Consider the following 14,565-nt stretch of genomic DNA (forward strand, 5'->3'; position numbering starts at 1 on the left):
CAGCTAATCTTTGAAATAAGTGCAATAATTTGTTATCCTGTGAGACATGTTGGCTCTTTTAAAATGGCTTGGAGCAGATGTAAAAGCTAAAATGGGAGCAGGATGTGCTTTAGTTCTCTTTGGACATTTTCACTGTGATTGTGAAGCTTTTCCACTGATCAAGTGAGAAAGCTTCTGCTCTTTCAGCAGTCTGTCATAGTAAGCTTGTTTGTTGCAGACAGGTTACTTAAGAATTACTCTAAAAAGTAATTTTTACTGGGATTTCTTTATAGGCACTATGTGAACTTTGTGAAATCAAGTTTGGGAAAACGCACCCCATGTGCAGTTTGGTGAGTGTCTCCAGTTTGAGTTTTTTCTAGTTAAAAGAACCATTTAACTTATTTTGGTGGTGTTGTACAGACCCTGTTGATAATGCTCTCCAGAACTCTAAGCAAGAGCTACTGGAGCCTCTCATGCAAAACAATAGTTAAAATTAAGCTGGTAGAGAGAATCCTTTACCCTGAGAATTTATTAAAACTGGGACAAACACGAGTTGCTTGGGTTGCTGGAATACTGAGGAGATGGTTCCATTTTGCCATCAGCATGACTGAGTGTTGGAGGTTGGAGGCTGTGTGGCAGACACTGGAAGGGGACAAAGCAGGATGGCTGACACAGCAGCTTTGAAGAACTTGCTGTTTCTCCTATTTTTAGGTTGTCTCTTTGCCCTTGTGGTTGCCTAAATCTTTAAGCCCAGGCGCAGGAAGAGAACTGCAAAGACTTTCCTACCTTGGAGCCTTCTTCAGTCTGTCTGTCTTTGCTGAAGATGATGTAAGTGTCACAGAAGGATGCTGATGTGGTGGGGTTCTTTTGTTGTGAGGGGTTTTTTACTTACCCAGAACATTTCAATATGTTTGCCAATATTCATCTTACTTTCAGAACAAAGTAGTTGAAAAGTACTTCTCAGGGCCTGCCATTACTCTTGAGAACACCCGGGTTGTTAGCCAGTCTTTGCAACATTACCTGGAATTAGCAAGGGTAAGTATTCTTATTCTTTAAAAAAAAAAAAGCATAATATGTGGATTTTTTTGGTCTTGACATAGATGAAGAATATAATCTAAAAAAATTAGCTTCTGTCTTAAACCACAAACCTTTCAGGACATGGCTGAAATGAATTGGGGAAAAAATTAGAGTGCTAGGAATATTTCTCTAAGGCTGTATGCCAATTCAGAAAATATCTGCTCAGTTAGTCATGAGTTACAGATCATGTTAAAGGTTGAGTAAGTGCATATTGTGTTAGTAGTGTGTTGCACTACTCTTGTATTTATATCTTTGGTTTAACTAATGTCGTGACTAACATGCATATAAAGGTGGTGATAAGACTGTAACAGAAGTTTTACTGAATTTTGTATAACATAAAAATCCAGACAAACAGCAGGCAGGACTGTGGTGCTGAGAGGTGTTTGTTTGCAATTGCAGCAAGAGCTGTTCAAGATCCTGCACAGTGTCCTGCTGAACGGGGACACCCGGGAGGCAGCTCTCAGCTACATGGCAGCTGTGGTCAATGCCAACATGAAAAAGGCCCAAATGCAGGTAAATAAAGGGAAATGCTCTTCTTGTGATTCATCCAGCCACAAATAGCACTAGATGGCTCATGCAGTGGTGGTCTGGAATGGAGGACAAAAGAATTTTGAGTGCCTGCTACCACAGGCAAGAAGCCCTGTCTTCTTTGTTGCAATGCATTTTCTATTTCTGAAATTCATATGTTTTACCTATTCTAACAGTTGATTTCCTCTCTTAGAACTGAGATGTCACTTCATTAACAGGGCTTCTGTAGTACATGTTCAAAGCTTTGTACTTGCCCTGCCCCATTTCTGAGGGCATCGTTCCAATTGACTGTGTTTAGCACTCTGCTTTCCCAGCTGGTGAAGTGCTGGGCTTTGTGTGGTGTCTGTAAAAGGAGCAGCACAGATATGGCTCCAGTGAAACCACAGGGGTGGGATTTTGGCATTGTACATCCCCAGGTGCTTCTCAGCTCCCGTCCTCAGCCCTTTGCTTTCTCACCCCACAGACAGACGATCGTTTGGTGTCCACAGATGGCTTCATGCTCAACTTCCTCTGGGTACTGCAGCAGCTGAGTACGAAGATAAAGCTGGAAACGGTTGATCCCATGTACATATTCCATCCCAGGTGTCGAATCGAGCTTCCCACAGATGAGACAAGAGTGAAAGCAACAATGGAGGAGGTTGCAGCCTGGATTGCTGAACTTTGTTAGTACTCTTACTGAGATATGTTAAGCATTACTGTGCCTTCTGATATGGGGGTACATGGAAGTACTTGATTCCAGCAAAGAATTCCCTTTTCCTAAATCCCTTTTCTTGATGCTGTCTGCTTTTCCTCGTTTTCAAGAAAGTTGAATTTGAGGTCTCACCGTAGACAAGGCAGTTAATTTTTGAATTTGTTCTCTTGTACTGGTTTTGTTTTTCAGACAGGGACCCGTCTCTGTTTTCTGAGCCAAAGTTCCCAACGGAATGTTTCTTCCTCACCCTGCACGCCCACCACCTGTCCATCCTGCCCAGCTGCCGCCGCTACATCCGCAGGCTGCGTGCCATCAGGGAGCTCAACAGGTGGGCACTGGGCTGGGGGTGCTGCCAGCAGGGCAGGAACCTGATAAACTGCAGGAAATTACAGTAACAGTTGAGGTGAAGCTGGTGCTGGGTGCAGACCCCCTCGGCTTTCTGGTTCTCTGCTGCTTTTGGCCCTTGGGCATTTTGGGCTATTGAGGGACTGTGGTTTGAATCAGGAATTCAGGTAACAGTGAGATGGAGGGTGTTGGTTACACAAGGCAGCTCAAGTTGGTGAGAAGACCATGCTATTTGAAAGATAACTCTCTTCAGAACACTTTAGGATTCATGACACTGCTTACCACTGTTCATTATAACTAATCTGTGGTGTGGTTGGCAGGGTGTGGGCATCAGTGCCTCGGGCTCTCTGGCAGAGCTGGAGGAGTGTGTGTCAGGTTCTGGGGCTGATAACCAGGTCACTGTGCAGGTGACTTGTGATTTCAGAAACCAGACACTGTGAGTTGTGCCTGAGCTGTTTTGAACATCCCAGAAGATATTTAGCTTTTCCCCCTCAACTTCTGAGACAGGAGAATTTGTCATACTCTCGGGACAGGGGGAAAGAAGCCTTCAGCAGTGAAGGTCTTAATATTGTTCTCTACATGTAATTCAGCATATGGTTTACTGTTTTCAAAATGATAAATACATTATGGTGTTAACATGAAGGTACTCCTGTTTTCCATTTCTCTTGGCATAAGCTCAAATACACTTTTACAGTTGCTAAACCTTGAAGAATACTCTGTTAAAATTAGAACAGATTTTGTATCATCAGTATTTTCCATTGTTTATAATTGCACTCACTGCAATTTGGTAAATGTTCCTTGGCAGTAATGCCATGAGTTCATTACAGGATTTTTGGACTGCATTTGAAATGATTTCATTTTTAAAGCATATGCAGGCCAAGAACCTGGGAAGCAGCAGAGAGCAGAGTAGGAAGAGTCAGTATATGTTAAAGGAAAAAGTATTTTCCTATAAACAGCCTGTGGATTACTTGTAAAAAGCCATATGTTGGCTTGAAAAAGGAATTGCTGCTTTTTCCTTATTTAGAATTGTTTCACAGGAGTTGCTGATGCAGCAATCCCCATCCAACGGTGCAGAGGGAAGAGCTCTTGGCTTTCCTGACAGCAGTAGGAGCTCAGGCTTCAGCCTTTTCCATGAATTGCATAGCTTCTTACAACACTGGAAACATCTTTAGATCTTGTTAGTAAAGAAATTACACATACAAATGGGATATTTGTCTGCTGTAGGCAGACATTGATGTGGAAGAGAATTTGTGTTTAGAGAAGGGATGAAAAGGGACTGTATTCATGCAGTTCAGTGTATGAATTTTGTTCTAATCAGCTGCACTTCCTGAAAAGGATTAAGATATGTGAATACATAGAATTTTTTTTAATGCAAATGGTGTGTGTAATGTACATTTAAGTTCTCTTTTCTGTGGAGCAGCATAAAAAATGGGTAAGGAAGGGGAGGAATATCAACCCCTTTGGCCTTCTGGTCCTTACACCAACAGGGAGAATATGGACTGTTCACATACTGAACTCCCCTTCAAGCCTGGGTTTTCTTGGGAGTGGAGCATGAGAAGTGTGGAACAAAACTCAAAAGAAATCATTTGCAATAGTAGAAAGGGGGAAGATACACAGGATATGGACCTGCAACTTTCTTGTTTCTAACAAGACTTTGTGCTGGGCACCTCTTTCTTCCTTAGCTGATTTTGTCTTCTAGTTTCCTTTTTGGTACCAGAAGATGAATGAACTCTCTGTCTCGTTGATGGAACCATCTTTTCCTTGTGTTAAGGTTTAATTTTCATGGGTGTTGGAGCTAGTGTATGTGGTGCCTCTGAGTTCTGGCTGTGCAGATGTTCAGTCTGCATTTACAAAAGCAACTTATTTCTCTTGCTATGATGATAGATAATTTCTTTGAAAATGATCAGCTTTTTTTCCCCACTTCTCTGTATTTCATTGGCTTTTAGCAGATAAGTCAGTGAAATGCCTTGTGCTGGCAGCACATTTCCCCTCTCTCATGATAACCAGTTCCTGCATCTGGTTTTCAGGACTGTTGAAGATTTGAAAAACAACGAAAGTCAGTGGAAGGATTCTCCTCTGGCCACCAGGCATCGAGAGATGCTGAAACGGTGCAAGACACAGCTCAAGGTCTGTAAGTGATTCAGCTCTCAGCCAAACCCTTCTGTGTGTGTTGACTTTGTGTCCCCATGTTTATGTACAACTTCTCTCTTTTGCTGCTTGAGAATGGTGGGTTTGAACCTCTGACCCCTGGGAGTGCTGCAGTGGATGGTGGTCATTACAGAATATAACATCAGTGGTGAATCTGAGATTCAAAGTTACACCAATAAGAAAATTCTGTATATTTTAATTGGAAAGAGACCAAGCAAAGGGGCTGGGCTTTGTTCAGGAGTAGCTGTGGGTTCACAGTCCATGCACAAGTAGGAACTCTCAAGTCACTGATCTCACACAGAGTTCCTGCAAAGATGAGTAAGCTGGTTGCTCTGTTTTTTGTAGGCCTGTTTCTACTTAGATCTTCCTCAAAGAAATTGGCTCAATTGTTTTGAGCTGTAGCACCAAAATGCTTTAATCACACATTTTCCCACTTGGGTACATTTGTTACTTCTTTCATTGTTTTGATAAAGTTTGTGAAATGCACATCTGTCCCTGCAACTCTAAATTGTGTTTTACTTGCTGTGTTGGGGCCCTATTTTCTTGAAATAAGAGTGTATTGTAAGAAGAGACCACTGTTTATTGACCAGAGATATATTGATTATCTTGAAGAGGCTTCCCATTCCTTTATGCTGTCTTGCCCTGGATTAATTTTTGTGTGCATGTTCTGCAGAAACTGGTGAGGTGTAAGGCTTGTGCAGATGCTGGTTTGCTGGATGAAAACTTCCTCAGGAGATGCCTGAATTTCTATGGCATGGTGATTCAGCTGATGCTTCGCATTCTTGACCCTGCCTATCCCAAGTGAGTGTCAGGTTTATCTGTGTAAGTTGGATCAAAGATATGTCAGATCCTGCTGGATTGCTCACTGAATTGAGCAGCTCTAGAATTTTGCTTACAATGTCTGCATTGTTACGGGTTGGTGACATGCATCCTTGCATGGAATATTTCTGTTATTCAGAGTTTAATGTTCACTTGGGTTTGGGGGCCCCCTCAGGTATGTTTGGTACCCTTAAGTACTGACATGGAGCTCTGAAAAGTCAGGCTCTGATTCTTATAAAGGGCTCCCATGGAAGGATTCCATAAGTGAGCACATGACACTTTCTGCTTAACCCTGCTGGTTTACTGTCCTGTTTGTTGTCTCTTCTGTTTTACAGCATAAAATTGCCTTTAACTCCTGAGGTTCCGAAAGTATTTGCATCATTGCCAGAGTTTTACGTGGAAGATGTTGCTGAATTTTTATTTTTTATTGTACAGTAAGTAAAGTTGTCTTTGAAGGAAACTTGTACTGCCACTTGTCCCTTTAGCAGGTGGCACATGCATAAATGGAGGGGGCAAAAGTAGTTTTCTAACAATCTGCAGTTAATGTTCTGGTTGTTAATGCAGCCATGAGGTTATGGCATGGCAGCATTGCTGCAGCTGTAATGCATAGATGGCTCCACAGTCCTTCTAAACTAGATTTGTCTTGGAAGAAAGTTGAAAATTTTTTGGAATTTTCTTTATGGTTTTTGGTGAGACCTTTTGATCTTTTGATATGTTAAATCATCACTAGAATAATATTTTTTAAAGCCATATCTTAAAAGTAGAACATGAGGGTTGGGGTTTTTAATTTAGGTTTCCTGTTTCCAGATATGCTCCTCAGGTGCTGTATGAGCCCTGTACTCAGGACATAGTGATGTTCCTCGTTGTGATGCTGTGCAACCAGAACTACATCCGAAATCCTTACTTAGTAGCCAAGCTGGTGGAAGTGATGTTCATGACAAATCCAGCTGTGCAGCCCCGCACACAGAAGTTCTTTGAAATGATTGAGAATCACCCTCTCTCCACTAAATTGTTAGTCCCCTCCTTGATGAAGTTTTACACAGGTAAGTGCTTTGTCTGTAGCTCACTGAGTGCACAATAGTGTTCTAAGCGCAAAGGTTCTGTTAGCTGTTGTAACTGTTTGAAAAAACCCAAACAAACCAAAACAAAAAACTCCCCAAATCCCCAATAGATCTTGAGTCTTGTGAAGATGAGGCTGTATGCTTAGGAACCGGGGGGAAGTAGCACTAGATGGAACCCTGAGAATTCCAGTCCTGTCACAAGCTGTTGTGCACTGACAAGTCCAGCAGTGTGAATTGATGTGACAATTGCTATTCTGGTCTTTAGATTCCAAAATTAAAGCTTTTCTTTGCTTTGCTTCTGAAGGAATATTGGGATTTTAAAACTCCTCGCTGTAGTTTTGCTAGTCCTGTAGATTTGGATGTTTCAGAAAAGTTTTTGCACCCATAACAAAAACAAGTGTTTTTGTAGAGTACCCAGAGTTTTCTTAGTGAGATTTTAGACTGTGGGATGAAGAGCAGAGTTGAATAGAGCAGAATGTTTTGGTTTCTGGGGGGTTTCCTTCCGAAATGAGGTTGGGTCTAGATTAGAAAATGGATAGTGCTGCTTCTTCTAATGGGAATTAAGATGGAGACTTCTGAACAGGAATTGAAATTCATCCCTTAATGTTTCCCTGGGTGCTTGAAGCTCATCACATTGGAGGCAGTAGGGAGAGGTGTGTTGCCAGTGAATCCTGGTGGGAAGGTTTTGGGATCTGTTTTCTTTTCCAGATGTGGAACACACCGGAGCCACTAGCGAGTTCTATGACAAGTTTACAATCCGCTACCACATCAGCACCATTTTCAAAAGCCTCTGGCAGAACATAGCTCACCATGGTACATTTATGGAAGAGTTCAAGTGAGTAAGAGGTGGTGTGAGGCAGCTTCCTGCCGTGCAGGCTGCTCAGGCAGGGCCTGAGGAGTCACTGCCATTGGGTGATGCTGCTTTCCCTTGTATTTTACATGGCAGCCCCTTCCAGTGCAACTGGAGTGTCTCTAAACTGAGCTCTGGACACCACAGTCAGCTTGGCTTGGGGAATGGGATCCTTGTTGGAATTATACAGTGCAGCAGTGCTGCTGGGCTTGCAGCTGTGCACACCCACCTGCTCTGCTGTGACACCTGTGTTTCCATGTTTTCAGCTCTGGGAAGCAGTTTGTTCGCTACATCAACATGCTGATAAATGACACAACTTTCTTGCTGGATGAGAGTCTGGAGTCCCTCAAACGTATCCATGAAGTGCAAGAGGAGATGAAGAATAAAGAGCAATGGGACCTGCTGCCCAGGGTGAACAGAGCTGTTTTTCAAAGTGCCCTTTACTTATTTTTAATTCTTCAATACAAGACCGTTAAAAAAGCTTTTTTATAAGAGGCAGCACCAAAGAGCTGCCTGTGAGGAGCAGTTCTTAATGCTTTTTCTTGCTGCCAGTATGGCCATGGTCACTCTGAATTACATTCTGCAAAAAACCATCATTCTGCCTAGTTATGTTGTGGCTGGCAAAGAGAGTGGTGTGAAGTAGAAATAGTATGAAGTTTCAAATTACTGTGCACTTAATTCTAAGTGGAGAAACTGAGACTTTAACCTTCCTGAAGGAAGTTTGGGAAGATGCTCGCCAGTTGAATTGACTTCAAGGAATAGAAGCTTTTACTCTGTTAATGCATTGGTCCTTGGTAGATTTGATGCAGACAGTTATAGTCCTGTACCTCAGAGCTTGGCCTGATTAAACAGTAATTGTGTGTGTTGACCCACCAATGTCAGGTATTTCTATTTTAAGGTTATTGATTTAAAAAAAGAAAAAGTACAAAAGGAAAAACTATAAAAATCTTGTTTGTTAAACATATTCTGGTTTGCTCTTTGGAAGCCTTTCTTCCTGTCTGTGCCTACCAGCAAGGTAAAGCCATTACTGTAGTTACAAAATGAGCTGGTATATCATCTGCAGATTGTTCCACTGGGGAGTGTTTATTATTTATAATGGTGCATAAATTAGAGGGAATTAGAGAGAGCTTCATTTGACTCCCAGATCCCAAGCTGGTTTTGAAGTATTGGCATTTGGATGGAAGGGAAGCATAACCCAGTTCTGCAGCTGTGAGGAGCAGTTAGAGGATGTAAACAAACTCAACAACCAGAGGGGCTTGCTATGCTGTTTGCATTCATTCTTTAGTGCTGCAGAATTCTGGAAAATTGATGGAGACATTAGTACTAGGTAATAAAAGTGAGCAGCTGTACCTTAGACTAAAGGATGTCCCGCATCTGTATTGGAATGAGTGTGTTCCTTTTGTGTGGATGCCCTTGGCACTGTGCTGTGAGGTTTTGGGGGTGCAGGAGGCTCCATGGCCGTGTAGCACGCTGTGTTTGTGTTGCAGGATCAGCAGCAGGCCCGGCAGTCACAGCTGGCCCAGGATGAGCGCGTGTCCCGTTCCTATCTCGCCCTGGCGACTGAAACTGTTGATATGTTCCATATCCTTACCAAGCAGGTCCAAAAGCCTTTTCTCAGACCTGTAAGTCCTGCTCAGATTTCAGCTGGTTCCCTGCTTCTCTAACATCTCTGGATAATAACCTGGGAATGTTTGGTAGCACTTAGTCTCCATTCTCCTCCCCTTTCTTCAGCTCATTAAAATCTAATTGCTGTTGATGTTATTTGATGTTGAGAGCATTACCTGAGTCACTGAGATGGTGTGATCCTTCCAGACAGAAACTGTTTGCATGACATTTTTTAATGGCAAACATACATAAAGAACAGGCACTTCCTGCAAGCCTACCAAATGAAAATTTTATTAGTTAATAATTTCTGATCTTGCTGTGTGCAACTCTAGAGATAACCTTCTTTATCACTGCCCTCACACTGTGATCTGTGCTTTACTTCACTTTCACAGGAACTTGGACCACGACTGGCTGCTATGTTGAACTTTAACTTACAGCAACTTTGTGGCCCCAAGTGCCGTGACCTGAAAGTTGAAAACCCAGAGAAATACGGGTTTGAACCAAAGAAGCTGTTGGACCAACTGACTGACATTTATCTGCAGCTGGATTGTGCTCGCTTTGCTAAGGCAATTGCTGATGATCAGGTGAGCTCCACGAGGATGGAGGAGAAGGGCAAAAGCTCTGTGGACAAACAGGACTTTGCAGAACATTCTAGAAGCGTTTCATCTTGCTTGTGTGCTGCCAGACAGTTTGTCTTACATCCCTGCAGTTTGTTTTCTTTCAGCAGATCATCTCTGTTCATATTCTGTCTGCTCTTTGTAGATGGGTGTTCCCAGTGCTTTGCAAACCTGTTAACATACACAAATATCCATGGCACTTCACATGCATAGGAAATTTCCTGAGTGTGATGTGCTTTTTGCCTATAGCCTCGTTGTAAATTAGCAGAAATATTTTGTCCCTTTGCAAGTGGGAGAACTGAGGCAGAGTTTTGACTTCCTCCCCTTTCCTCATCAAAAGGCAGAGCTGAGACCAGGTGCCTCCCTCAACAAATGAAAGTTCATTCACTAGTTAACAGTTTCCAAATTGTGTTCCCTCTGAAATCACTTTATTAAATGGCTCTGTAATAAACTGACAAAGCACAGCATGTATGAGACAATTAACAGCACCTTTGAACTCATGGTAATACTGGGAGCAAGATAAGCTATTGCAGCTCTGTGTCCTTGTAAAGTTGTCAAACTACTGAGTCACTTCTGCCCATGCCCACGTCTTATAATACAAACTTTTCAAAGTATAGAGGGCAAGAAATGTTCTTGAGACAGCAGCTACTCGAGATTCTAGAGGAAGCTGGCTTACAGCATGTGAAACTGTTTGCATGTCTGTGAAGCAGCAGTATTGGGGTAGCTCAAGATTGTTTTTCTGTAGTTATTGAAGTTCTGATCATTCCAGAAAATACCAGTAACACATCTGAAACAGACTTTGTGTTTGCATGTGTATAATGAATATTTTATGCTGTTCAGTGTATATGAGACTGTTTTCCATTATGCATCCATGCCAGCCACAGCAAATGCACAGACTGATGTAGGGATTCAAAAGAAAGAAGCCTGCGGGTGTGAGAACTGGAAAAAAGCTTAATTAACAAAGTGGCCCTTCATCAAAAAGGAGTGGGGGGAGTGACCAGTCTCTTGGAAACTGTCAGTGACAGGAAAGAAACACCAAGGAAATGTGTGGTTGGTTAATGGCTACTGGTATTGGGAGAGAAAACAAAACAAACAAAAAGTTGCTTGATCATGGTGGGATCTCTCTAAAGCATTTTGAGAGATGTCCCATTTGCAAATCCCAGCACGCAGGAGAGGGAATCTGCAAACATTTATGGAGCCTGGGCACGTTGCCATCACTCTGTTCCCTCTGAGCACGAGGAAGGCGTTTGGGTGGGCACTGTGTGTCCTGCCTGCTGAGTGGCACTGCTTGCTGCAGGCTGCTGCAGATGAAAGCAGCGGGGCTGTGTTAAATGCTTTAAAAATCCCAAGGGAAATAGAAATCTGTGAGACTCAGTGTGTTTTATTCTGTCATATAATTCAACCTTGCACTGGAAAGTGCATAACACTTTGTATTAAAAGGATTATGTCAAAACATGACATTGTAAACTTGAAAGAAAATGGTGTCTCTGTAGAACACAGGCAGCTACAAAAGTCCTTCTCTAACTTTCTTTTTCACGTGAAGGTAATGCTTGCTTCAGTTGCATTTGGTCTCTCTGGATAGTCCTGCTGCACTGGGTGGCAGATTTCCAGCATTCACTCTCTCTGAGCTGTCTTACTATTTTTGCAACATCGTGGGGTGGGTTTTTTGTTAGTTCTTGTTTGGATTAGGAGAAAGAATCACTCCTTTCCCAGTACTGCCTTGCATTTTATCACAGAAGGTAAGAAGTTCATTTTATACTGTATTTTCAGCCAAGACTTGTGAGAACAAGAATACAGACAGGAGAATGGCAAGACAGATGTTTTGTCTCAAAACAGTTCTAATAATTATAGTCAGCCTCTCTGAGCATCTTCCTCATTTTCTTTAGGTGATGTTGCCCTTTTTTTTTTGGTCCTTAATAGTTCTACTGTGGTGATGACTGGTAAAAAAAATTGTAAGTCTACCACAATGTTGACATTTTGGTGCTAGATGAATGCTACATACATTTGCTTTGATGTAAGGTTGAGGTTTCATTGATCCTTTCTTCTGCCATTTAAAAAATGCATTAAATGTCTTTACTATTTTTGTGGCATGTAAGGACACTACGACTCAGCAAAGTTGTCTTTTTATGCTTTGCCTGTAGAGGTCCTACAGTAAAGAGCTCTTTGAGGAGGTTATCTCCAAGATGAGGAAGGCTGGCATCAAGTCTACCATAGCAATAGAGAAATTCAAACTGCTGGCAGAGAAAGTGGAGGAAATTGTTGCCAAGAACGCCCGTGCAGAGATTGATTACAGCGATGCTCCGGATGAATTCAGAGGCAAGTGGAGTCCTCTAAACTCTGCCTGTCTTGGATAGAGGGATTTTGTTTGTTGCATTGATTCCATATGTTAATAGAAACTATATATTGTTTATGAAGCCTTGCATCTGTCTGTATTTCAGTGATGTAGGTAAGTAAATACAGAGCTAAGAGTTTTTTAGATTTCCCTGGGATTGTATGTCCAGTCCTTGCCATGCTTTGCTAACATGTACTTGAAAAGAGCACCCCCCCAGCTGAAAATAGGGTGACAGTAGGGAAAGCTTAGGTCAGAAAGGGGAAAGTGCTGTGAAGATTTATGTCCATTTAACCATTTTCTATAACTTAGCAGTGTCCTGGGGACCCCGAGCGCTGGTTTTGCACTGTGGGTTGATGAGCAGATAACGTTTGTAGCTGTTTGCTCACTTTGATGAGGAGACCCTTGTGCCCTCAGATCCCCTGATGGACACTCTGATGACCGACCCCGTGAGGCTGCCCTCGGGAACCATCATGGACAGGTCAATCATCCTGAGGCACCTGCTCAACTCCTCCACCGACCCCTTCAACCGTCAGACGCTGACGGAGAACATGCTGGAACCAGGTACAGGGGGCAGCTGGCCCTGCGTGGGGCTGGGCAGCCACCTGTGGGCAGGTCTGCACTTCGATAGCACACTGCTGAGCCTGCAGCAGGGCTAACAGTTCTTTCATGTCAGCTTGCACAGAAAAGTTCATTCCCTCTGCCTTCCCTTTTTCTGAGGGGAAATAACCCTCACACCCTTGTTTTCTTAACTGCTGGGCTGAAAAACATTATGGTGTAGAAATGGGAAATGGCTATTGGTCATGAGGGACTTTCTTACAATACTATTACCAAGTAATTTAATCATTCTTTTTCCTCTTTTCTTTTTTTTTTTTTTTACCTTACTAGTGCCAGAACTTAAAGAGCAAATCCAAGCCTGGATGAGAGACAAGCAGAATGACCATTGAAATTCCCTTGCAGTGCACGCCACCACCAGTGGGCAGAGCAGGGTGTGGGCTGTTCTGGCAGGAGTGCAGCAGACACACCTGGAGCTGTTGATGGATTGGCACGCCCACAGCACTGATTCATAGTGACCACAGGAGCATGTGGATGAGGAGAAAAGCAGCTTCATTCTTGTACATATATTTAAATGATAACGATGGTCAATAACATGGAGGACAAGCTAGGAAGTTACTTATGTTACAAAACTGTCCTCCAATATGTCACATTTTGGAGTTTTTACAGCTGAATTATTTTAGCAAAGACGAATGGATCAGGGCAGCATCCCTTCAACCTTGTTTTTTACCGCCAGATATCCATTAATTTGATTGTGGTTAGAACCTTGGACATTTTGCTGCTAAAGTAACTTCTTTCTCTTTCTCTTCCTTTCTTTCTGTTCCACCCATGAACCTGCACTGCTGTTTTTTTCTTCTGTAATGCAAAAAAATACAAACCCTGTGAAAATCAAAATCATTCCCCTGCCCTTAAAAGAACATATTTTGTGCGATAACTGTGCCTGCAACAAAGTGTTCATCTTGGGATCGTATTTTTATATTACACATATTTGCCTATTTGGTTTTTAATTGGTGTTAGACACAAGGATAATTTCAAAAAAGCGAAGACTTCACACGTGGATTTTAATTTGCTTTCCTTGAGATGTCCCTTTCCTTTATGTTGATCAAGATGCTCTGGTACTTGTGAAAAGCCTTGAGATAGAAATATGTTAAAACAGCTGCCATGAATGAGATGCTTGGGAATACCAGGATTTCAGTGACTTTAAAAAAAATAAAATACATTCTTTCAATGCTGCAGATCAATGCTAACTGACAGTTCTGAGCCATTGGAGCTTGTCCGCAGAGAGCAGATACTTTTATCCTTGGAGGCTGCAGTTTGGGGCAGGGGTCATTTTTTATGTTGCTTACCAATTTGTATCCATGGCTTGGCCTTACCAAAGCAGAAAGGGTGCAGGAAATGTAGAATTACGTTTTTAAAAAAAAAAAAAAGTCACAAACATTTTTATATTACTGCCCCCTGCATATGATACTTGAATTTCCTTTTTAAAAAGGATTTGAAACCACAGTGTTTTAAAATTAAGTTGGAAAAAAAAAGGTTGTTTTTCTTTTTTTTTTTTCGCCATGTCTTCTGTTCAATTCCTGACTCTCTTGAACTACAATAAATGATACACACTCGCACAGAATGTTTCCTTGGCCCTTCTTGTGTCAGTGAAAATATAAAAATTACAAATGATTGGGTGTCTTCGTTCAGGTTTGCTGACAGTCATTTAGGATCTGTAGATAACTTAGTCAATTATGTGGAAAATTTCTGTGCACACAGATATCAGTAATCCTTTAAACTCAAGAATGTTCCCAGGCAGGTGCCACTGAGCACCTATTCATAGCTCTGTGACAGCTGGTGACAGCTCCAAGGGGAATTTTGGTGAGATTGTACAGAATCCAGCATTGACCTTTCAGGTATGCAAATAACTCTAAATTACAAAATGGGAAGGTACAGTCGTGGCTGTATTTTTTGTTTGTTTG

At 42.1% G+C, this 14,565-nt stretch overlaps 1 protein-coding gene across 2 annotated transcripts in view; it reads left to right on the forward strand.

The window, feature by feature from the left end:
• The window catches only part of UBE4B (ubiquitination factor E4B), a 32,677-nt gene extending 18,452 nt beyond the window's left edge, over positions 1-14,225 (forward strand). For both annotated transcript variants that reach the window (XM_063177184.1, XM_063177185.1), the window contains 17 exons: positions 273-329; positions 691-807; positions 916-1,014; positions 1,456-1,569; positions 2,048-2,246; positions 2,465-2,603; positions 4,648-4,747; positions 5,442-5,569; positions 5,923-6,021; positions 6,395-6,630; positions 7,357-7,483; positions 7,765-7,909; positions 8,986-9,120; positions 9,496-9,687; positions 11,862-12,036; positions 12,467-12,613; positions 12,938-14,225. In XM_063177184.1, the coding sequence (XP_063033254.1) occupies positions 273-329; positions 691-807; positions 916-1,014; positions 1,456-1,569; positions 2,048-2,246; positions 2,465-2,603; positions 4,648-4,747; positions 5,442-5,569; positions 5,923-6,021; positions 6,395-6,630; positions 7,357-7,483; positions 7,765-7,909; positions 8,986-9,120; positions 9,496-9,687; positions 11,862-12,036; positions 12,467-12,613; positions 12,938-12,996 (2,268 nt within the window). In that variant the 3' untranslated portion in view covers positions 12,997-14,225. The remainder of the gene's footprint in view (positions 1-272; positions 330-690; positions 808-915; positions 1,015-1,455; positions 1,570-2,047; positions 2,247-2,464; positions 2,604-4,647; positions 4,748-5,441; positions 5,570-5,922; positions 6,022-6,394; positions 6,631-7,356; positions 7,484-7,764; positions 7,910-8,985; positions 9,121-9,495; positions 9,688-11,861; positions 12,037-12,466; positions 12,614-12,937) is intronic.
• Positions 14,226-14,565: the final 340 nt, after the last annotated feature.

Source organism: Melospiza melodia, chromosome 26 (genome assembly GCF_035770615.1).
Source record: "Melospiza melodia melodia isolate bMelMel2 chromosome 26, bMelMel2.pri, whole genome shotgun sequence".
Lineage (NCBI taxonomy): Eukaryota > Metazoa > Chordata > Aves > Passeriformes > Passerellidae > Melospiza > Melospiza melodia.